The sequence below is a fragment of the Buteo buteo genome, chromosome 7 (genome assembly GCF_964188355.1).
Source record: "Buteo buteo chromosome 7, bButBut1.hap1.1, whole genome shotgun sequence".
In the NCBI taxonomy this organism is placed as follows: Eukaryota; Metazoa; Chordata; class Aves; order Accipitriformes; family Accipitridae; genus Buteo; species Buteo buteo.
The window spans coordinates 27,756,817-27,782,972 of record NC_134177.1 but is presented as its reverse complement, the minus strand read 5'-3'; the positions used below and the strand labels follow the sequence as shown (position 1 = coordinate 27,782,972).

Sequence of the window (26,156 nt, the reverse complement as noted above, 5' to 3'; positions counted from 1 at the left end):
TTGTAGCATGAGGGAACAAATAAAGAAGAATTCCTTTTTTATAATAGTCTGTGGCTTTTTAAAAATTACAATATTAAGGTAGAGTGTATAATACATAAGTCTGTCTAAAAAGAACACGTACAGAACGAAGGGATTGTGTTTCATTATATAAAATAAAAGTAGTGATGGATTACATTGCACTCATCAATATCAGCACAATGTAAAGGATTTGAAATCAATGATTTGATTTTTAACAAGATGCAGAGAGTTTGCACATGGTTAGTCAGAAGTATTGTACTTTACATAAATGCTTTACAAATGGTGACACAGTAATTACAGTACTGGGAAATGGCTACTATCTATCCGCTCCGCATTTTACAGACTAAATAGAAATTTCATGCATATTGAATACACTTGTGTTAGCTTAATTCATTTCTTCAGTATTATTTTATAAGGTAAGAATAATATAAATTCTAAATTGCCATTCAAATGTTACATCTATTTTATCATGAGTTACATTTTTAATAAAATGCAACTTTACTTGAAGCATACACAATGTTTGCATAATCTGTGGAAGAAAATTGTCACTCTAGGAATTTATAATTTGCTTATTTCTTATAAAACCTTCTTTTGATGTATTCTGCAGATTGATAGGGTTTCAGTGTATTTATACAGATACAAAAATATTTTCTGTGGTTGTGTATTTGCTCCTTTGAGTAGACTGCTTTATAGTTTGCAATATATTTTCATATAGTTTGCAAAAATAAGTTCATGATTTATCTGCAGTTTAAAAAAATCATTTCAAATCTTCTTTGATACATTACACTTCCAATTTTTGTTGTGACACAGTTTATGCAAATTTGCTTAACAAAGAGTATGCAAACTGATTTTAAAGTAGGAAGTTGAGCTGACAGTAACTAGGCTTCAGCATTAAATCAAAAGGACTGTGGTTTTTTAGTCTCATGGATGAACATTGATTACTCAGGTTTTTCTGGTTTAATGGGGAGACTCCCACTGGGCATTTCCTGGTGATGCATTCAGGTACGATACTGAACCACTGTTGTGCACCCATTAGCATCATGCATCTTTTTCATTTACTGACAAGCTGTCAAGGATCTGTTGAGATGTCACAGGACCTAGGAATATGATTAAAGTGGGTTTTTTTGATTAAGCTCTTTCCAGTTCGTGATATCCATGTGGAGTTTATGTCAAGTGAGTCAAAGCCTTAAAACAGTCTGGAGACAGTCACTACTTTCCTACCTAACTGGGTAGGACTGCATATCCAACACATTCACTGGGAACAGGAGAGATTCACACTCAGATGCTGTTTTCAGAGGAATCTTACATGCTGCTCACCAGTGCAGGAATCCCCTCTGAAGGACTGAGCAGGAAACACTCTGCTCTACGAAAACTCCACATTCCCAAGCCCATGCAATCAGGAGGCCACAGGGAACAACATACACCAGTGAGTGTTGCTGGGCTGGGGGGGGGAGCGTGCATGTGCATGTGTGTTTGAGAAAGAGAGAAAGTTCTTCCATGTACAGTTACTGAATCTGTGGATGCAATGACTGGACTTCAATAGGTGAGATTCTTGAAAAGCTGTCTGGTTTTCTTACAGGGCAATGCCACACGCATCCTCGTCTGACGGGAAAAACATACGAAGATGCGATAGTGCCAATCAAAGAATTGCTCTGCAACTGCAAGAAAAGCCTCCAAATATGAATTGAATGTGACTCTAAGGCTCAGGACTTGGAGCCTCTGTTGAGGCTCAGGGTTTTTCCTCAGCTTTGGAAAAGCAAAACCCAGGCAGCACCTCGCCTGGTTTCATGCTTTAGTTCATAACTTGGAGGGCTGTAATGAAACCCACAAGGACGATGGTGAGCCCACACAGACGACGCTGGGGGAGAGCTGTGGCAGGCAGTAGCGTCCCTGCCTTCAACCCCAACAAACAGGTTCCGCTAGCAGAACCAAATGGAAACCTGGGAGGAGGAGTGTAGCAGAAAACCCACCCTCAGGGGTAAGGCAAGAAACTTCCAGGAAAAATTCCCCGACCTAAGGTCAGTGGAATGAACACAAATGCAGCAGATATTTACCAGACCACCTGGTACACACAAATGTTTTTCACACCACAGACTCAAAAAAAAAAAAAAAAAAATTACAGTCCTTGTGGCTTTAATAAAAAATGAAGAGGTCCAGGGAGAGAGAGAGAAAAACTAACTTCCAGTGAACATAAGTAGTTGGTCACTTTCAAAAATAATAATTTTTTTAAATGTGTGAACATAACATGAATATTTCAATTCCCAGGACTATTCTGCAAGTACTTTTTATGACGAGCAATAAAATGTTCCAGCTTGGCTACAATTGTACTAAACTGTTGTAATGGAATTCTGTACTTTAAACTTGAAATGGGACTGTGTCCCAGTTTTGACAGCATGCTTTATTATCAATAGCTGATTTTGAAATGCTGCCATGACCTCTGTAAATTATATGAATCAGGATATGAGAAAAAAGACAGTGTCACTGGTCTTTAACCTGAAACAATGCCATTTTCTATGTTTTGGCACAGGCCAGGCTCGTCATTGCAGTTCATCCTGAGCACTAACTTTGCAGGCAGCCTCTTAGGCATAAGCGTCACTACTGAAGGATACCATCCTGCACACCATGGAGGAGGGCAGCAGAATCTAACCCTTCATTTGCTGGCTCAAACTGTTATCTCAATATGTCAATGGCAAAATTCCCAGTGATGATTATTGGGTCAGAATTAGGCCAAACTCACCCATCTCGGTTTTTTCTGGCCTTTATTCCTTCTCCTGAATTCTGTAATATAATGCCTTTAAATCAGGAAGAACTTTCTGGCTGAAAATATCAAGCTTACTAGATGGCTTTAAAAACTATAAGTTTTTTTTGCAGGTGGCAAAATGTTCCATCTTGAATCTATGTTTTTCCTCTCGTATTAAAAACCTACAAAAATATCCCCTCAAATTAATCTTCTTCCAATTCCATATGTTACCAAATGTTTCAGTTTTGGAAAATGGTACCTTTTCAATACAAAAACAAGTTTGTGGTTTTTTATAGGATGAAAACTTCATTTCCCCCACCAGCACTAATGTTTCCATTGTGTAAGAGATTTATCCTGATATAGTTTAGCCCTGGGCGCTATGCTTCCCCCAGCATGTTCAGGTTAGTGCAAATGTTCTTTGTGCTGCTTTTAGTTATAACAGCATATTGCATGTGCTGCAGCAGTGTACGTATCTAAACAGGCTGTTCCGTTACAAGCGCATGTTCAGAAGATTTTATCTAATCAAACTTTAGATAGGAAATTACTTGTCTGACTTCACATCAGAAAGCTATTCCTTCAGATTGGATTATTAGGACTTTGCTGCTAAATGGTCAGCAGCAGTGTGTCTGAGTCACCAGTCTTAATTTTGGGCTATAAATATCAGATGATGATTTATCACTTGGCAGTTTCAGTACTGCAATGGCAAATTCTCTTTAATCTCTTTAATTTGAGATCAATGGCAAACAGTTTTGAAAGCTGAGAATTTCTGAGGTTCTCTGTGCAAATAATGGCTAAGCCTTGGGCGTGCACAATGTGGAATTTCACCCCCTTCATCAGCTGATTTCAATGTACCTACTTTCTAGTGATTCAAAGGGTTTTTCATTTCCCACACTGATCTAGTCCTGCTTATCTTTGTGAATTAACTGCTAATTGCAGACAACAATTCAATGGTAAATGGGCTAAATGTAATTTTTGAGAATGTTTAATGATTTTTACAATGAAATTGAATAAAGTTTGAAAGAGTAGTTATTACCCTCATATGCTACCTGGATCATCACTGTTTAATATTCATGCTTCATCTGGACTTCAGATGAGAGTTTATGATCAGCACAGTGCCATACTATCTGCTTATTCAATTATTTGCTCACCAGAATATACAGGTATTGCTTTCACCTCTTCCAAAATGCTAATTACATTTCTTCTAAACAGCACCAGATAACTGGGTCTCATCCCTTTCTGGGGAATGCTGCTACCCAGGTAGGTCACTTGTGCAAGGTAAGTTTGCTTGTGCAAATCATATCTAGATGAAGAATGTGCATCCTTTCAGAAAGCATTAAAATAGGAAATGGACTTAGAGCTTGCTGAAACAAAGACTAATTTGCAAATTTGACAGAAGTGTTTATTTAGAAGATGAACAAACTCTAATGTGCTACAGGATACCTCAAGAGATTAAAAAAATCTAAAAATTATCCTAATTTCAAAATATGATTCAGTCCTACTCAAAGTTTGGTTGGTTCCTTATGGTATTTACTTTCAGAAATAATTCAAATTTGGCTTGACAAGCTATTAGACATTCACAGAAGAGCCAGCACAATAGGGGGGTTGAGAGACTGATTAAAGAAGACAGCCTAAAGAATGTTAGAAAATCTGTCTAAATCCTAAAAGACAAGGAAGACAAGGACAGAAAACATTTTCTGATTGTGATATTCAGGAACCTGAAATAGGAATAGAGATGTAATTCGGAAAAAGAAAAGCTTCTGATGCAACTATACGTGAAGGGTAATTAATTGAGGCAAATGAAGGAAACCAGACTAAAAATGGTGTTTGAAGAGGTGCTGTAAGATCCTATATCCAGCTGACTTTGCCATCACTGAGAACTTTGACAAAGACCCTTAGTAATCCATAATTTAGAGACTTCACCCCAAACTGGGTTCATGCACAGATTCACGCTCCGCACTCCAGCATGTCATACAGAAACAATTAGGTTTCTAACTTCACTGTTCTGCAAGTTATATCCAGTTCCTGGGTTTGAGGCTAGCAGATGGCATTATAGCCTCCTTGAATCTGCACATCACCCTAAAATGCCTCTGAAAGGTGTCAACTGTCCTGTCCATCCTGGAAAGTGTTAAATTTCAGTGAAATATTACTTAAATGCTTTCAGGATCAAAGGACAGAAAAGAAGACTCTTAAAATCCAGCAGACAGGAGACACTGTAGGATAAATCAGATGCAAAATCACCTGCTGATTTATATACCTGAGTATAACAGCTCTCTGTTACTGTAAAACTAAACTGTGCTTTCTTTCAGGGTATTGTTTTGATCCTAAATTTGTCAGCTGAGACATTCTGATGGCATATCTGTTGGCTTCAGGCACAACAGCGCTTTCTTTAGGAGTATTATTAGACCTTAAAATGGACAATCAAGGAACAGAAAACCTCAAAAAGCATACCTGGTGTACTCAAGGCATTTTCTCCCTAAAAGCAAAGACAAAACACCCCCAAGAAACATTGGTTCAAGAGAGGGAGGGAGGAAGGGAAAACAAACCAAAGCAATTCTTTTCCTCCTTTAAAAGTACAGCAACCGTTTAGGCTTTCCTTATGAATCATAAAACAAAGGAAGGTGGCAGCAGGGAGAAACAGAAACTGTATTTTCATTTGTCAGTGACTTTTGGTTCTATTTCCACTGCCAAACAGCTACGCTATCTGCCTCTTTCTTGTATGCCGTGAGAGATGACGGAGGGTTTATTAAAGCCTTTAAGGTTGCAGTAATTCATCACTTTACCATAATTAACCTGGAATAATTTACCTCTGGAATAAACAAGGTCCTAGGTTTGCTTTTACTATCTTCCTTCCTTGGAGAAATGTGTGGGTTTTTTTCCTCCAGATATCCCCATGTGCAAACACATGGCTTCTCACAGCTAGAGCTCTGGATATTACTAAAATCCTACAACAAAGTAGCATGGCAAATGCTTCAAAGCAGCGTGGGGTTTAAATGGCACAGCGATTCACTGTATTTAGTTCCTCACTTTCCTTCTGCTTCACTGGTGAGCAGGCAAGGGCTCAAGAGGAGGAGAAAAGGTACGCAGAGGTGCCACGTGGCACAGCACAGTACCTGGAGCAGGCACTAACATCACTGTCACTTAGGTGTGACCAGGTAAGTGTTCCCTTGTGTGGCATGAAGACTAACTCACAGGTGAACATTCTCCTTAGGCTTGCCGGATTGTTTCGATAACTTATAGCATAATGGCATTAGCATTTTAAACTGAGCTTCCATTAAGTTACACGAGTTATCTATTTTGAAGTAATTTGAAGGACCTTTCATTGTTAACTCCTCTTAATTAATTTTGGCTTTATGGCGTTTTGGGGGCAAATTGCCTTAGCCTTCAAATTTATCCTATCGCTACTTGGCATGACCGAGATATTACAGCTCTTAAGTGAATTTCTTGTCAGAAGGATCTAAATCACACAGTTCATGAGAGTTACTTGAGGAGGATTGGTTTTACTCTCCGTTTAGCTTGGCCTCTAAACTCTGGGTGCCAGCCTCATGCTTGCAAATGACTTTCACAGAAGTAGGCATTATGAGAATGGGGTCAAAGTACCTACCTGCAGACTGCTCTTGGTGTGAAGTGAGAAGTATGTTCTGCTTCATGTGTTTAGTAAGGCAATTTTTCTTGGAAGCTTACCTTTCTCATAGTTTTAGCTATCACATACCAAGTTGCCTCTTTTCATTCATGCTCTTTGTGGTCTGACTATGTTGTTCCTGTTTGGGGCCATTCAGCTTTGTGGTATTTTTGTTTAAAAAAAAGTCCATTTTATTAAAACATGAGAAACGCTGGTGAGTGGGAATTCATTGGAAAACCAGATCAATGAATTTTCAGTTTAGGGCTGTTTTCAAAACACATCTCAGAAATATATGTATACATCAAGTTGCTCCTGCAGAAAGCAACTAGATAAAATATTGATGACAAAGTTAGTAAAAATTGTTCTGCTGTAATAAGTGCATTCAAAGGACACAGATTACTGGTAATATTAATAGAAAGGTGGTAAAAGCACATTACCCTTCAGTGATCTACAATGCAGTCTCTGATGACTGCTTATAAAGAACTACTGCAAACAGTTAAGCCCCAAATGTCTTTATCTTGATCTCTCCAATGGTTATTTCCCCTTACGGAACAGCATATTGGAAGGCTTTATACCCTAAGCAGCTGAAATGCTTTGACCTTTTGATTTTGTCTAAACAGTGCTAAAATGATCAAAAATGTGCTGTAATTTATATTTCTCTGGTGAAATGGTAAAATTGCATTTCCCCAATTACCTTTTTACCTCTTTGAAGGTACTAAAGATAGTACCAAAGTTGTTCAGAGTCACAGAGCTGGCGCTCAGTCTGTTATTCCTCTAACTAGTGTTCTGATTAGCATTAGAGAAATTCCTACAGGGGACATGTTTATCTGGTCATGTAGAAAGTCATTTATACAACTTGGCAAAAGCTCCTGTCTTGTATGGATCCGAGCAGGAGAGCTGGTGGTACTAGGAGCTTTCCCACCTCAGGTCTAGGAGTGATAATCTGCAGGAACTGAAATCCCTTTCCCTTACACCTCAAACTGTCATGTAAATGCAGAGGTTGAGGAAGGATTAGGAATGATTATATACTTCTCATATGCATTTCAGTTTAAATTATACTGTGTGATGAAGGACACTAAAATGACACATAATACCTTATCCCTGTGTTGGTAGATTATAAAATAGATTTAATCAGGGATAGAGAGGTAGGGAAACCTTTTTCTTTCTTGCTTTCTTTCTTTCCTCCCTCCCTCACCCTGCAATGCTCTCTCTTCCTATCCCCTTCTCAGAAGGCCCCTGTCAGCCATCTTCTGATCCCATTTGCACAGAACAGAGGCTGCAGGAAATGTCACTGTCACCCAGAGAAACACTTAGCAAAGCGTGCCCACGAGATAACAGTGTGACAAAACCACCAGTCCAAAGTAACTCATCTCAGGATCAGATCCTACCAAGTTCAGTTAGCATGAATCAAAAGCTGTACTTTTCACCCTGACTATTTAGGTTTTTTTTGTTTTCTTTGCTCCAATGTCTCTTCCAAAACTGTACCTCTACAACAGAAGCCAAAGCCAGAAATTTGCAGCTGTGGAACACCTGCTTCTCCCCACACATGCTGAAGGCCCTCTGGCAGGGTTTGCTTATGCTCCTGTTGACAGATGCTCATCTATCTACCACCCCAAATGACAAATATAAAGCTTTGAAACCACTGAGTTTTCTTAAAAATCAATCTTATATAAGGGCTTAAATTGTTACTGGGCTGTTTTGTGGATAGAATGAGGCATTTACACTAAGGGCAATAAAGGAATTTACAGGTTCTCTAAAAACGGAGCTAGAGATAAAATGTCTTGTGCAACAAAGGATGTAGAAAAATGGCTATGCAAGGCAGTGGGATGGGGATGAGTCATGATGCAGAGGTTTCTCTAGGAAGGAAGATGGAATACACTGAAAATGCCATATTTCTCTGAGCTAGGATCATCTGTGAGGAAAGTGAAGACGTGTGGTGATGAGAAGTTGATGAGTGTGGCTGACAGCCAGCAGATATTATGATCTCAAAATATTGATGTTTTGTACTAATAATTACAAAATCAGCAGCTGTACAATTACATATTTGGATAAATACAAGTGTAAGCGCATCCTGTAACATGATGAATGGAAATGAAGTATGATTAAAATGACAGCTCATACAGTAATATTGATGCCTAGAAAAGACAGACAAGCTGGGAGAATGATAACATAATAAAGGATAAAAGAATCTTGATATTCAAAAAGAAAAAACTGATTCTGAAAACATTCATGAGCAGTGAGAAAAATACATTAACTTTCCATAGCTGTTGAGAGCAGATACAGATCAAACAGAAGACATTAAGAAAAAAACAAATTTACTTCTCTGCACTTATAAAGGCATTCTGGGGCAAAAAAATACCCTTCACATATGCCCTGAAGAAGAAATCTACAACCAGGACTATCTCTTCTGATACTCTGTCTGGAGCAGAAAGATGCACTCAGGCTGTGGAGTGTCTAAACAGCCAAGAAGAAAGCTGTCGTGGTTTTAGCCCAGCCGGTAACAAAGAACTACGCGGTCGCTCGCTCACTCCTCCCGCCCCCCTCCGGTGGGATGGGGGGAAGACGGAGGAGAGAAAAGAAGAAAAAAAAAAACCTGGAACTTCGAGGGTTGAGATAAAGGCAGTTTACTGGGACAACACAAAGGAATTACAACAACAATAACGGTACTAATGAACGAGTATACAAAAAGAGTGATGCACAGTGCAACTGTTCACCACCCGGGACTCGACGCTCCGCCACTTCCCCCACCGAAAGAAGGATCCACCCCCCCGGCCCGCTCCCTATATATATACTGAGCATGATGTCACATGGTATGGAATAGCTCCTTGGCTAGTTCAGGTCAGCTGCCCCGGCTATGCCCCCCACCTCCCAAATTCCTGTAAAAATTAACTCTATCCCAGCTGAACCCAAGACAAAAGCCAAAGGTTGCAATCGTATCATTTGAACGTGCTAACAAAGTACATTTGTTACAGGTTCCCACTCGGGCCCTGAAATGTGACAATAAGCAGGATATTCAACTGAGATGTCTGAAATAAGAAAGTTCTTATTAAAGGGGGGGAGCTTCATGAAAGAATTAGGAAGAAGTACAGAAGAAAACTGTGATTGGAATTAGATAAGCATTTGGCAAAAATCACAGTAATAAAGCACATTTGACACGTAGTTATGTTCAAAGACTGGCTGGGATGTCACAGGATGTGTTTGTTTATTGAATGTTTACTGACAGATATGATTTTAAACTATTGTTTAAAGTCTGCTGTGCCTAAGGGTCAGCACCGGATAGGCACTTCTTGTTATTCCATGGAAAACCCACTGCTTTTGGGATGGGGACAAAGCAGAAACCCATCTCTGTGTGGAGCAGGCAGCCAGCCACGGGAAAGGTAAAATCCATGTCTCTATTTCCCAATGATCTAAAGTTTCAAGGCATGTCAGAAGGAGTGGAGTTAATATATGCCCCATCTGAAGGCTGAGCTTTTTGACCCATATGTAGATTATACCCACAGAGTGGTGAAACTGGTGCAAAGACTGCAGTTCATGTACACCAGACATTTCAAATTTGTCTGTTCTCTTCAGTGGAGGAAGGCCCAAGGGTAGGTTAAAATATATGTTTCCCTTAAGCTGTGCTGTTTGTCTGCCTTGCCAGCAAGAGGACAGCTGTAGTCCAGCGCTAGCTACATTCCCTATGACTTTGCATGATACTGTATCAGGCTCCTCTAGAAAGAAGCTTGGGTTAATTTCTGTCTTACACTGGCTATGCAAAACATACAGCTTCACATAAAGTACAGTGATACATGCTAGTGAGCAAGCCCAGGAATACCTGGGTCCTTCCTATCTGCAGACAGGTGTGCATATGGACCCACGCCAAGAGGTGGTGTCAGTACAAGCTTTCTTCAACATAACGCACCACAACTTCCACAAAGCCTAGAGCTCTCTATATAGGTGCCTTTAGGCTTGCACCAAACCCAAGTCCCTGCCTGTGGTCTAAACATTTCCTCTAAACTTTGTTTAATGGCTAATCACCTGATGATTTCCCTCAATGGAGATTTAATGTTGGTTGTCACAACAGTTGTGCAGCACAGCTGGGAATGGGAAATCCCCTGCACTAACTTCCTTCCCACTTTTCACTGAACAGACGGAAACATTTTTCCTTTTCTCTGAACAGAGGAGAGGCAGGACACAATGTGAATCTGTTGCTGTTCTGCCTTTTCATGAATAGCAGGATGCTGATCCCTCTCCTAGTAAATATTCCTGTGGCCTGATCCTGCAAGGCACTGAGCAATCCCTGCTCTTCTCCACCCGCCCCCCTCCCAGTCCTGTAAGGGTTTAAGAATAAGCACTTACATCAGTGGACTTGCTTGGTGATCAAAGTTAATGTAAGACTATACTTATGTGAGCACACAGTGCTAAGCAAGGTTCAGACCGGGATGCTGCTTTGCCCTTCTGCCTAGAAACCTGCAGGACTTCCCCATCCGTGCTCAAGATTTATATGGCTTGCTTTTCTCTTCCTAAATCTCTTCTAACAAAGCTTTGTTCAAAGATGATTAACAGATGTTGTCATTAAAAAGTTGATACTTGCCAACAAATAACACATGGGTCTGCTTGAGAAACAGTGCTGTTTCCACAGCTTTCCCCAAGAAGAGGTACTTGCGGTAATTGGTGAGGCCTGTGAGAACATGACATTTTAAAGTGTCTTCTACCATGCATAATTTCCTAAGAGAACGCTGGTTTCCTGAGAATTTATCTATCTTGTTTGTATGAAATCATTTGGATAAACACGCATGATACAGAATAGATAATTAAGCCCGTTATGATTAAAGGAGTAAGTGGTGATCTTTTTAGATAATGATGAATTTGGCGAGCAAAGACTTATTTGTAACGAAAGTAAAAAAACCAGCACTAAATAATAGATAGCTATGTATCTTAATTGAAGACATAAAATAAAATAAACTGATATGCAGAAATGATTCTCAAAGGTTAGAAGGTGCCAAACAAAAGGACAGGATTTTACTATCCATTGCAAGATGAGCTGAAATATACAGACAGCAATCCCCAATCAGAAAAAAATCAGGGCTAAAGCATATGTACAACGCACCTGGCTGGAATATACAAGCACAGAACCACTTCTGTGTTTACCTACCCAGTACACATTGAAATCTAAAACTTAGGAGCCAGGCCTTCTGTTAACAATTTGGAAAAGCAAACTGGGGAGATGGCAATGTACCCTGTCCAGGGGGATCTTTTCATAGTTATGAACAGAAGATGTTTTGAAGATGGTAACCTAGATATTGATGAAACTCCTGGCAATTTATTGTTAATCAAAAGGTAATTTTTTTTTCTGGGAGGTGGAAAGGAATGAGCATTCAGTAGGTTTTCAGAAACTATTTAAAAGCAATCTGAGTCTTTTGCAATGCTCAAAGCAGGTCTCTCAACACATAAACTGTAAATATTATTTTCATATAGGTTTTAGATAAATGTCAGATGTAATACATTTTTACGACATTCTAAATTCAGCATTTTAGAGGTTGACATTGAAATCCATTCCTCTTTTCTCTTTTCCATGGACCTGTTGCTAAAAGCATGACTGCTCTGCCAAAAAGTCTGTTTTGAAAGGCTTTTATTCTTTTTTTATTCTTTTTGTTCTACTGTATGACTGCACACTACAACCTGCACTGATGAGAGCAGTGTCATTTTATAGCTATCATTTATGTCTTATCCAAACCTGCCATAGTAAGTAACAATATTCCCACTAACTTTACTAAGCTTCAAATCAGGGTTTTATTTGGGATTTAGCTTTAGCTTCAATTCATGTCTCAGCTTACTATGTACTTCAAGCAAGCAAAGAATAATCAATGTTGTCATGTTCCACTTCTACAAAACAATGGTCAGATGTGCTTGAAAGGTTTTAAGTTTAGGAAATATAACAAATTCACAGCCTGTACAATTAAAAACACCATCTTACAGACATGCAGCAAGAGGAAATTCAACTAATCTGATGTTTATTTCTGTAACGTTCTATTAAAGCAAAGAAGCTCTATAATGAGATTACTCCATTTTATCTCTTAATTGTATCCAGATATGCAAAACAGATTTACTGCTAGTGGCTTGTATATAGTACAATATTTCAAAGCTAATTATGAAACAACATTACTATTGTCACACAATGAAATACTTATTCTTACTGTTATGAATCAAGACCATTTTCTAACATTAATTGTAATTACCTTTTTAATTGGATATAAACCCTACTAAATTCTGAAACAGCTAGTTATAGAAATATAACTCTTTTACATCCAGGATGATATCAGCATAAAATATTTTAATTAAATAGATTGCAAAAAAGGGAAAAAGAGACATTAAGTAGTTTTCCATTATTAAAGCCAGATGTAAGTCAAGTCTTGAAAGTATTCGAGTTTTTATTTTTGAACACCTGAAATCTGCCATTGTCCATGTAAGCATGCATACATATCCTCACAAAACAGTGTATTAATAGTTTAATTGTTCACTGAAGAGTAGTTAACACCTGGCTTTTGTTTTTATTATTCCACATAGAGAGGAAAGCATATTAAAGTATTTACCCTCACAAATCCCCAGGGACCAAAATATCTAGCAGTCTTTTCATTGCTTATGTATATAATACAATAAACAATAAAAAAAAAAGTTAAGAAAATAGTTTTAAAATAACACTGTGTCAAAGTTCTTCTGCTCAAAAACATTGGTGAGAAGATGGTGAAAATCTTTACTTCATCTGTTAGTCGCAATTATTTAATAATTTTAAAAAATACTGCCCCCATGTTATAATACCTCATGTATCTTGATCATACAGCTGGTCAATGCAAATGAAATTTTAGGTATTTATAATCTGGTACTGCAAATGTAATCTAACTTTTTGCACACATTTGAAAATACATGTTTAAACTCGTTTTTCCTGAACAAATATTCATAACAGGAACAACTGAAGTCTGACTACAGACTAATCACAGCTTGTTTGCAAGTCTTACTTGAATATGGGATACCTTTTCCCACTCTCCACTTAGTGGTAAAGGGACAAGGAAGAGGCACTTGTTTATTTCAGCTGAATGAAGCAGCAGTTTAAAACTTACCTGAGTTCCAGCCATCTTAACGAGCATTATTTTTCAACACTATTATACCTGTATTTCATATACTTGCACATCCAAACCAAATTATATTTACACACACTATGGTAATTAAAGCAGTTACATTTTGATGAGCTGAAACAGAACTTCCAGATAAGATAAACCAGTAATATCAAGTATTTAGAAGGAAACATCTTACTTCTTATTGACTTACTATAGTAAGGACCTAACTATGTATTAAATTGCCAATATTTTGGTGGAAGTTAAGTTAGATTCTGATGCTCATTCTACATTTGATGACATATTATCCAAATAATTTCATGAAGAAATATTGCAGAATGCATATCTGAGACTATCAAGAAATTTTATTTAACCAGCAGCTCACCACTAGAAAAAAAACAATACTTCACGTGTTTTTTCAATAATATATACTTTTAGCCAACACTGTTTGGATCATCCTTCAGTATCATTATGCAACCAATAAATATTTACATTAACACTTAGCACAGTCTATAAGGACATTAATTTTCTATTTCTTTGAATAGCCCACATTCTCTCAGAAGGCTCTTCCAGTATTTCTGTGATCTAGATTTCATTGCAGATATTTTATTGACTCTAATCGTAGAATCATAGAATGTTTTGGGTTGGAAGGCACCTTAAAGACCATCTAGTTCCAGACCCCCTGCCATGGGCAGGGACACCTTCCACTAGACCAGGTTGCTCAAAGCCCCATCCAACCTGGCCTTGGACACTTCCAGGGATGGGGCATCCACAACCTCTCTGGGCAACATGTTCCAGTGCCTCACCACCCTCACAGGGAAGAATTTCTTCCTTACATCTAATCTAAATCTACCCTCTTTCAGTTTAAAGCCATTACCTCTTGACCTATCACTACATGCCCTTGTAAAAAGTCCCTCTCCAGCTTTCTTGTAGGCCCCCTTTAGGTACTGGAAGGCTGCTAGAAGGTCTCCCCAGAGCAAATTTAAGTCTTTTATCTGCATGCCAAGTGTTAAATTATATTGGGTTACTGCCTGTACCATTCTATTTTTACTGCAGCTCTTCACAGATTAAGATCTGAATCCTTCGAATTTAGTAGGATTTTGACAGTAATTCAAGTGGTGCAAGTCTTAGCTCTGTCCACTTAATTGTGACATTTATGAATTTCTAAGCTCTGTATGTGCCTATAGAAACTGTATTTACCTGCTGTGTGAATCCTGTCACCGGATCCTTGACAGCCATCCTCATCATCACAATCCCCGCTTGACTCCATCTCTTCACTTCTTCCACCCCCACTGCCAGCATCTGGGGAAGCCCATCTTTCCAGTTTTAATTTTGCCTTCTCAGAATCCAGCTAAAATGGAAAAAACCAACAATTATCAGAATATTAACACAGTTCCTACCTCTGGTGACCAAGCTGGGTTTATAAAACAACAAGCACTTTCTCATTCACTTTCAAGAACGGCTCCTCAAGTTGGAGTTTTTTCTGGCAGTGACATCCAAATATTTTGGAATAACAGACTATACCATCAAATTTTCTCCACCACAGATGACCAGGGACACTGATCATCAAACTTTTAATTGAAAACACCACATCTACTAATATCATCACAGGGAGCTCTGGTCCTGCAGCTTTTCCTCTTGCAAACCACAGTTTGGAGATCACTGGTTAATGATGGTACAATCTGCCAGATGTCTGAGTAGTTTTTTTGCGCTATTTACAATCAAAGACCACAATATACTTAACAATCTTTTAAAAGTTGAGGGTATTTGCTACTTTTCATTATGGGGTTGGTCATTTGGAAACCTTAGCCCCTGGGTATGATTTTTAAGATGGTGTCATTTAAGATGCCTGTACCAACTGCAAGTTGTTTATTAAATTTCACTTGAAATATATTTCTTGGACTGAGTACAGAATAAGAAAGCCTTTTCTAAAATAAATCTGAATGTATCATACAAGGTCACATGTGCTATAACAACATATTTACTCCCCAAACTCATCTGTTTGACCTTTAGATGACTTTCTGCTTCTATCACCATGAACAGTTGCCTACTACTAGTGCTGTGGTAGTTACAAAAAATGAAAAATACCATTTCATTTTCAGTGAATCTAAACCCAGCCTATCCAGGGAACAAGAACAGCACTATTTGGGAAGAAATGAAGTAACTGGCTTAGACTAATACATTCTGTTATAAGGCATTTGTCAAGGAAGTATGATTCAGGAACTTGAACCTGTCCCCCACACCTGAGAGGAGCACCTACTCAGCTACATGGCACCTCTCCTGTTGGAGCTGTGACATTTTTGTACAACATTTCAGAACCAGGGTGCTCCATGTTCCTCGGAGGCCACCCTCCTCAACAGCCTGTATTTGTTGTTGCTAGTGCAAAGCATGCTTCAGGGTATTAGAGAAGGTGGGACAGCTTTTCCAGAGAAAAACCCCAACAGCTCAGCTTCCCCTACAGCCCAGGGATAGGGAAATACCCTGACGCAGAGTGGATTTTTTCACAACCTGGCTAAGTTGCCCTGGTTACTATCGAGTTTCCATTCCCCCCACCTATCACCCCCATTTTGTGAGTGACTACCAATTTCTTTTCCAAATCTTGTTGGAAAATTACATTGGGAGGGTGTTGTTTTTAAGTGATGGGAAGAGTCATTCCAGTATTTCTGATCACTTCCTTCACGTTGCTGAAACTCAACTTACAATGCATATGAACATTGTTTTGAAAGGCAGCAGCTTGTTTGTCTCTTTTTCAGAGTTACGAAAACCTTGTTCATGTTAGCTCTGCTCATATGGTATGACAAGGTATGATTAGGACCTGTTATTCTAGTTATGTGGAAATATTTTAACCAAATGGAAAGACTTTGTAATGCTTCTCAAAGTTAGTCAGATTCTGGATCTATCCAATACCCTTCATCACAAGTATCTTCCCCCCAAAGTATTCCAGATCCATTTCAGGCTTTTTGATCTGCTTTATCACAGAGGACTCTGATTATTCTTGGTACTGAGCAAAATGTATTTTGAAATGTAGCTACTTTGAAGATTCAAACACATTTCACACTAAAAAGGAGGTGGGCTGGGAGCTGGGGGAGGAACTGGAGCACAGGGCTAATACAGCTGTATTAACTGGGTTGAAAGGATGATGATGGATGCAGCAATTTCTCTGTAGTGGGAAGCTTTGTGTGATAGTCTCCTTTTTCTTCAGATACTGTGAGCTGCCATCCTGCACTCCAGGGCTGACAAATGCTTGGATCAGTGCAGCAGAGATCCTGTTCTACGGAACAACAGATGCCAACTTCTATATGGCAGAACTCAGGAAATTTTTCACCCTTTCACTGAAAAGATCTGTTTGCTCATTCTGAAGACACAAATAACTTCACACTGCAGTGGGAAGATCAGTAAGTGGGAGGAGAGGGTATGGAGTCTAGTGGGGAAGCACATTAAACACTCTCTAATTGTTACTGCATGACTGTTTTCTATAAACAAATTGCTTAATGTTGAGGCTCGTTATTCACAGGCGTAAAGACTGATGTCATGGCAATACAAAACAACATTTTGTTAAACAATTGGAAAAACTTGCCTATGAGGGAGCAAGATAACTCAGTTCTTTCACAGATGTGTTGTGTCCTGACCATATTAGAGAAGACTCATTCATTCTTAGTTATAATCCTTCAGAATGAAAAGAAATGGCTAAGCGGTGAACAGAATGGATGCAAAAATTTAATAAAAGCTTTTAATGACTGTTTACCAGTCAAAGCAGAAATGTTTACTGCCTGTTAAGGTACTCCTTCTTTTAAAAAATTTTATTTCATTCAGTGCTCATGGCTCAATCCTGACCTCTGCTCAAAACAAGTAAACACTTGAATCAACTATGCACCACCTTCTTGGACAAAGACCAAGAAACAAGCTCAGCTTTTCAACATGGTGCACTGCAGCATTTTACAGACTTCTGGGTTCTTAGTGTCTTCACTACAAAAAGAGATTAGCTGTAGCTCGGCTCTGCATCTCCTGCCCATATTAATGAAGGTATACCCAGCTCTTTCTTGGCTTGCCAGTAGAGATGGCCATCAAATTACACAGAACCCTTATACACAAGTTCAACATTACCACTTAAAGCCAACTCAGGTGCGACCTACCAACCCTTTTCACCTTGTATACCCTTTCCCAACCTCTTCCAATGACTTTTCATCTGTGGCTACCATTCACCTAGAACGATGGACCAGAGCCCAACTTTGTGTAGAGATAATGGCTTATCTATAAATAAACCCTTTCCAGGAGATGAAATAATGTAGCCACTTTAGTGAGGAGATCCACCCACACCGTGCAGCCCTGTTAGGAAGGCAATGTCACCGTTGCATACTGACTTGTGATCTAATCCCTTTAAAATTTTGAAGGAACACTTGTCCTTTGGCTACTGCCACATGACTTCAGTGAGATCACTGTTTCAGTGTGATAGCAAAGCACACGCCAGCATTTCTCCATCTCCTTTTTTCATAGAATCATTGAAACCTTTCTCAAAGGCCTGAGACTGCACTGAAATAGCACAGACTGCATCAGGATGAACTAGGATGGTGGAGCTTTAGAAGATCATAATGAAAGACATTAACCTTCACTTCTTATTAAGCTCTGCTAGGTTCAGAAGATGGGTGTGGACAGGGAATGCCTGTAATGCTTTGTGGCTAGGGGACTGAGAGGTCTCCAACAGAGGAGCTGGAGGTCATACAAAGGTTCAAGGCATCTTCAGAGGCAGCCATGATCTGTTAAAAAGCCTGAACAATTCTCCTAGCTGCTGCCACCAATCACTAAAACCTTTTGCTTCCTCACAGATGGCTGTAGAGAGAAACACAGCCCTTTGCCCATATTTAACACTGGAGATCAGAGATTGGAGTCAGTCATGGCATTTCTATTATTGCTTAAACCCTACTCTTATACAAGCCTTTTTTTGCTGACTTATGCTCCGCCTGCTGATGCATAATCCCATCTAGCGATCTCTGGCAACTCTGCACGATAGTTCCAGCCTGGGAGTGCAGTCTCTTGATGCTGAGAATTGATGTTTTGGTTAGACAATCGCAATGGATTTCAGGCTGGGCACTGGTGCTTGTACCTTTACCTTCACAAAAGAGAAGATATCTGCTGCCTAAGATTCTAGAAAATACTGGAATCCTAACAGCTTAAACATTAAATCTTCAAGTTTTTGCCACATCTTTTTTTTTCCTCATGAAAAGGTTATATAAATAGATCAATAAGATTTGTATAGCCCAACTGAAAACCGACTTAAATCAGGAATTTTCCCAACTGCAGTAGGCTTTGGATCAGGTTCACAGACATCTAAAGGGTTTTTGAGAAACTATACAGTCTTTCTATGGGAAAGCTTTAGTATCTGTATCTGATTCAGCTGAAAGGTAAAAATCACATATTACTATTCAGCTCTGAGTCAGATACTGATGACTATCCTCATGCATTTTATTTATTCCAGCAAAAGTACCAACATTAGGTGACATTAAAAAAAAAAGTTCTGCTGATGTATGGTTTTATGGAGAAGAAAGAAGTCATATGAGAATGGTTGCTGTCTTTCTCCCCTATTAATACTTGATGATGTAGCACACACATTCCCGGTCACATAAAAGAGTCCTTCAGACTTCAGAGGCTTCAAAGAGCACGTGACACACAACCCCTGAGCTTTCTATGATGAGTCTAACCATAATTCTCACTCTGACCACAGGTGTGTTAGAATATAAATTTATTCTCATGGTTTTTCATAAAGGCATGTCCCAGTTGAATACTTCCACACATTAATTAAGTAATAACTGTTTAGGTCTGTGAAAACTATTTGATAAAAGTATCAATTTCAATCAATTTTATTGATTAGTCTATTTTCTGAGGGGTCATATATGCATGTATATCTGAGGGGATGATTCCAAGCTGTAGGATAATAAACTAATTTAATCAGAAAATAAGTTTTTAAATTATATTTTGCACCACAGTTTCAGACTTTTCAGGTCAGTGAACACAACAATGAAAATCTAAGAGAATACACTTTTTGAATAAAGCACTTAAAAGTTGTATGCTTGGAATATTCAGAGACAATCCATATAATAATTGTTTCCTGAGGGATTTGTTAATTAGTTTTCTATATGACAGATTTCAGTGTGAATGCTTTTCCTCTCTGAAAAGACAGCTTTGGGGTGAAATCTGACTTCTGTCTACTCATCCTGTGAGCACACACTTGCTGGTGTTTTCACAGTGATCAAAAAATGGCTGATTATATGCTGCATTTAGAAATTGTAAGCTAAGCATGATCTTTTCTCAAAGTACTTACAAGTAGCTGCCTTTTTAAAAGTGCTTTAGTGACATAAATGTGATTTGCAGAGACAAAGCATTTTGTCAGCTTATGCACAAATAATGTACAAAGCCTAATCTTGAAAAGAGTCATAAATGACTCAATCCTTCCATTCATTTTTTTCAAAAATAAAAATAAAAAATCCTTTCTAAACCATTATTAGGTCAGAAATTACTACAACTGCAAAAGACAATGCGCCTTTGTTTGTAGCCTATTATATATATTTTTTGTTAGGGACTGACATATTGCTTTAGGCATAAAGCTGCATTTTACTGGTGCCTTGTGACTGAGCAGATGTTCTGTCATTTCACAAAACAACAGCAACATAACAAATTTTAGACATAACTGCCATATATATGCTTATTCCAAGTGGGCCCTCTCCTTTGAGATAACATTTATGGTTAATTTTCCTCCACTTATGCTCTTAGCTCTTTTTTAAAAGCATTTGGCAGTTGCTTTTGCTGCTTCTTTTCACGTTTATCTAGCATTCATATATTACAGCATAAATAAGGAAAATGAACTTATTTGTCTTCAATTTTGTCAGACATCTTTGTTTTGTTCTTGCTTTGTCTCTATTTCATAGAAATGCACAAAGGCCCGATGCATTATCTCCTAGTTTCTTCAGAAAGTAGTACAACTCAAGGAGGTAGTACCACTCAACTCTTAAATCCTTTTTTTAGCTAAAGAAAACAGACATCTAACCTTCTGCAGCAACCGACACCCCCAGAAGGCTTCTTTCTGCTGTATTTATTCAGATCCTTACAATAACCTTTGCATAACACATCTTGCTTTAGAAGTCACCTGTACAATATTAGAATAATTTAGCTGAACAGCTATACATAATTTATGCAACACAGTTAAGGACTGACAATGGTTTTAGAATTTTATTCGTGTCTCTCCCGACTAGACCTTTTCCAACTAGGGAACTGGACCAATATTGGTAGATTCCTTTGTTTTATATTTTTCTCTCTAGCATAAGTACCTTGCATTTACTTGCACAGATATCTGTATTTATTGTCTATGCCAATACTCCTGGTGTATATATCTATATATATAAACTGAAGGGGGAAGGCTTTCTTCAAGCACATCGAAACATGCAGAGCGCAAGTCTCGGACTGTGTGTGCCCACAAAGTGGGGACTGACATCCTCCTTTCCTCCTCTGCCCCAGTGTATTGGAGGCATTTTGGAAGTTCTTTTTTTCCATTTTTGATATTTTTTTTCTAGTTCCTTTTTGTTTGTTCTACCATCAAGTTTCTCAGGTTGCCTGGAAGCACTTTCATACCTGAAAAGGCCCATGCCTAGAATAAGCATGCTGGTTCTGTGACTACGCATGCACCTCTCCTTCTGTATTTGTTTGTGACATTGCAGCTCCCCATGGGGCCGTCTTTTGGATAAATTTGTCAAGTTTCTGGTTGAGGCTATCTTGCAGAGATGATGCAGAACATGCACTTGAATGATAAGTGCAATTCTGAGTAATTAAACTCTCACCCAAATGTTGAAGCAGCTGCCAGCCCCTGCCCCAGCCCCACTGCTCCCAGTTCCACAAGTGCAGAGGCAAAAGCGCTCAACTAGGAGGGCAGCCCCCACCGCCCCAGGGCGGTTCCTCACCTCTTCAGAAGGAAAGGCGCAGGCCCAGCAGAACAGGCTTACATGGCACGACCAGCTCATAAGATCCAGCAGCAGGAGGAAGACAGTGACATAAAGTTTCCTTAGGGTCACTACACATTGCATGGGAGATGACACACCTGCTTCTAATGTGTTTTATGTGTTGTTTTTCACCTTGTGCTTCATTCTAGAATTCTTTTGGTCAAAGTATTTTAATTATTTGATGATCTCTCCTACTGTTTCCAAGCATCTTCAGTACAAGCTATACACCTTTTGGGAAGGTTAGGACTCGCTTTCTGACTTTATTCATCTTTTTCAAGCAAATAGCTGATGGAATTGGTGGTTTTATTTGTCTTGGTTTGCTTTTTCCCCATTAAATCACTAAATTACTCCTTTCTGAAACAGCATCTGTATTCCTACAATGGATTTAGCTTCTTACGGTTTCCGTGGAAATTTCTTGCAATCATTCCTTTATTTTCTACATATAACTTCTCCTCCTAGTTTTATAGTCTTAACTTCTCCACACTTTCCAATCATCTGTCCTTAAGGCCTTGCATTTGCATAAGTCTGTCTTTACCTGTGATTACTTTTTGTTCTCCTGGTTTATGCAGATTGACTCGTTACCTTCTTCCTCATATTTTTACTGCCAGATGACACACTAGATACTTAAGGATCCACACTTTCATTTATCTTTGAATACTTTTCATTTTCCCTCTGTGTCCTTCCTCTAATCTGGCTGTTTCTCTCTGGTTTCCTGTATAGTCCACCGCAGATCCATACTCCACAGTAGAGAAGCTACAATCGATTATTTCTCCCTCGGTTGATTACAAATGTAATAGAATTATTTCAGCAGGAATCTAAGATGGTTTTTAGAGATTCGCCTTGTTATACTGCAGGATTAATGCCTCTACTTTTGATGTTTATGGTTTCTGTTTTTCAACTGCTTATTAAAGGTGAGTGTATTTCTAGAATAATGCTAGCACCGTGATCAGCTTAATATTCATTGAATTAAATTACACAAGCTATGTATGTTCTCATATTTACTGATTACACTGCAAAGAAGCAACAAGAATGTGCACCCATGGAATCTTATTGCTTTAGCAAAAACTTCATAGTAACAGTTTGGGTAAACTGTCACCCAAAAAGTATTACTTGTGAATGATGTAAAGTGAGCACAAATAAAAAAAAAAGACTTATTCTAGTTAATAATCTGTCTTAACCAAGCACAACAGCTGTTTAAAGAGAATTAACAAAATCTGATTTGAATTCAGTAAGTCAGGTGGGTCAAGAAGCAAGCAGACACCTCTCCTTGATGTCTTATCTTGGTGTTGGGTTGTAACTTTTTGGTATTATGTGATACACTGAAGAAGATCTTTCTGATCTGGTATCTAGTGAGCCTAATTTAGACGTATACTTTGAGTTAATCCCTGCCACAGGCATGAATTTCACCTTTAGACAGTTAGCTTAGTGTAGTCTTTTCCAAAAATAAAAACTGCTTTTTCAATTGCAGTACATGTAGTCTGAAAATAGAGCATATGGCTAAAAAACCTGCTGTGTTATATTAAGACTTTCTGCATCTTGTTAAAGTAAAAAAAAAAAGGTAAACAATTGTAATAGAAACATAAGGTAAGCATCATAATTATTGGTGAAGAGTATGCAGGAGTTACGTACAAAAGGTCTTTGACCCTTCAAAATAGTTCATTTTTGGGACAGTGGCTGTTTGATACAAGAGCTTCAGAGGCAGAGGATTGCTGAGAGTGCCAACAAGGTACTCGGAATGACAGTGTCACCAGTGCTTGTGATGTGGCCCACGGCAAGAAAAATGTGGGCCATAACTTCTCTAGACATGAGTGCACAGCATGCATGCACAGATTAGATGGATGAGAGTGCTATCACCAGTGGGAGCTGCACTTATTTTTTGTAATAATTGCAATAATACACTAGACCAGAGGGCGTGATTCTCTGCAAGGATAAGTGGCTGGGAGATGAACATACTGTGTCTCTGCCACACTGAGACAGAAAGGCACGATGCCAGGCCCGGCAAGTGTTGCCTCCTGTGCTCTCACAAATGAGGCTGTTCTACATTGCTTACAACACTATATCTCCGTACTTGGAAAGGAAGAGCTTTAAGTGGGATAGCTTTTGCAGGGGGGTAAAAAAATGACTAGAAAAAATGAAAAGTCTTCTCTAAAAGACCATGGCTTGCTTTTCCTAGCACAAAGAAGACTGGGAGAATATGATTATTGTATATAAATGTATTTAGCCTTCCACTTAAACATGGAGAGATCTCTGAGAATAAAACTAGCATAGAAACAAAAAGGCAGAAAACAAGGTTTTTAACTATCAGAGTTATGAATTTTGGGAGCAGCCTCCCAAGAGGAAGGTGGGGACAAAAATTCTCAAGCATTTGAAAGACCTGGCTGAATAAATTTGTGAGTAAATTTGCCTGAGGTCTCTTCCAGACTTCCATCCTGTGTTTCTACACTCTGCTAGTTTCTAATATTAGAAAATCAATTTGTAAAATCAAAATCACAAACCAGAACCACTCCCATTAGCTGTTAGGAGTGTTATTTCCTTGCTTGTCTGATTTCTATATGGGAAAATTGTGTCCACATACCAAATTATGTCCATTCTTTCTTCTAGGCTAAGAATGAAGCCTCTTAGTTGTGCCTGAAGTAAAAATGTGGCTCAGAAAATGTATTAATTATTGCTGAGGCTTAATGTGGTTTACAAATGTCCTGTTTAACTAGGAGCTCTGACTCATCAGGTTTTAGACTTCTAATAATAGCTAAGAACCTTCTGTCTGATCAGACTTGGGAAGTGTGAAATGAGAAGTGCCTGCAATCAGGAGGCTGGTCGCACTCCATCAGCCCTTGCATGGCATCCTTCTGATAAGCTGCATGTTTTTATGGGTTAAGTGAGTAAACAGTGGCCAATCTAAATTGTCTAGAGGAACAGAGCCAACCTTTCTCCTTGCTTTGTACTCAGACAGCAATTACCTTTTTTATCTGCTGAAGGAAATGTTCATGACATGCTCCAGTGCATGTTAATTCTGTTTCATGTTCTTGGATAATTATCTGGTTTCAAGCTCTATGTTGCTGAAGATCATTTTCATAGTATGAAAAGTTCGACATTTCATTGGAAAGACTTGTGAACAATCAAAGACATGCATTATTTGGTAGTGCTCAGCAGACCCAGGCTTTGGATTTGATGTTTCATGTTATAACATGACAGAAGCAGTGGTTTGTTCAGTCTCCTCCACACTGAATCCCAGCAACTGAGCACTAAAATACAATATGGAATAAAGTACGGAAAATATTGTAAGAAGATGGATAATGATGTTTGTCACCCATTTAATGTGTACTGATGTTGGGAGCTAAATCACAAATTATCATGTAAGCTAACTAGCTTGAATAACATTGCAACCCAAAGCCACATTTAAAAACAATTACACTGTCTCAGTGCCACCAGACTTCTCTGAAATCTTGAATATCACATTTCTAAATGTGTTGTATTATTTAGAAGGTGCCACACATGTACAGAAAAAGAAAGGATTGGAGCCTATGCTGCTATGAATCAGCAAACTGAATTCTGTGGAGCTGCTCCAATTTATTCCACATGAAGGGCCAGCCCAGATGTTTTTTTGTTTGGGAAAGCTTGGTGTTGTAACAAAACAGACAAATGCATTTCATGTGGCATGAATCTGACAGAAGACAAGACTCTCTCTTTCCAGATGTTGTACTCCCATGGTTTCATGGTAACATCTGAGGACATGTGATTGAATGTTTTTGCTAAGTCATTTTTATGAAGAGAGAGGAACAGATACTTCTGCAAGCAGCAGCTGCCACTGAATGTTTTTTTCCTATGGCTTTCCTTTCCGTTGGTGGCTTCCCATGGAGGTTCTCTGATGTCACAAAGATTGAGTTCACAATGCAGTGTTTTTACCAGTGAGTCTCCTCCCTCTACTCACAGAACTCAGGATCTGTTAAATTTGGTTAAAATTGCCTAAAGGGTTAAAAAGATATGGAGGGAGTGGCAAGGCTGACAGGCAGCGACACAGCAGAGAACATTATATAAGCTATGTTTGTTTATGAAACCAGGTTAAAATGCAACTTAAGGGCAAACAAACAACCATCCTTGGCAGATCACTAGTAAAATTTCTGGAGAGCATGAAGAGCGGCTTTGCCTGACAGCAGCTTTGCCTTTCCCCTTGTGGGTTTAAATTCTGTTCAGGCTTGGAATAAGCACAGTAAGTGGAAAAAGGTCAATGCATTGGTCTTCGTGGACTATCATCTGCTCCTACTGCCTTCTCAAAAGCCACTAACAAGATAATCTGATCACAAAGATCAAAAGCTCTCTTGTGGTGCACTAGGGAAACTGATAACCACATTCTCCTGTGCTGTATATACCTATAATTCAGGGTTTTGAACTGGCCCACATTTACCAGAGATGTAAAGTGGCTTTGAAAGTCTTTCTTTATATTTCATTCACACTATATAAAGGAACTGCTATTTCCGGGGAGAGGACTGAAAGAGAAACTTGTGCTACCAGCACTTTACTGCAGAATTCATTTAAGCAGTTTCAGCTCATACATGCAACACTCATTTGTCCTGTTGTTTTACGCTTACATTTTACACTTATTATTTCAGAATATTTTCTCTACAAGTGACAAAGTTCCCATTTAATTGATTAGAATAATTTTCACTTGTGTTTTCTGAGATTTCCGAAGCTTCTCTATTCCATTT

The 26,156-nt window shown here is 38.7% G+C and overlaps 1 protein-coding gene across 3 annotated transcripts in view; it reads right to left on the bottom strand.

Annotated features, from left to right (window-relative positions):
• Positions 1 to 26,156, bottom strand: part of LOC142032815 (glypican-5-like) — a 416,769-nt gene that overhangs the window by 102,205 nt on the left and 288,408 nt on the right. For all 3 annotated transcript variants that reach the window (XM_075031958.1, XM_075031959.1, XM_075031960.1), the window contains one exon: positions 14,669 to 14,819. In XM_075031958.1, coding sequence (XP_074888059.1) covers positions 14,669 to 14,819 — 151 coding nt within the window. The remainder of the gene's footprint in view (positions 1 to 14,668; positions 14,820 to 26,156) is intronic.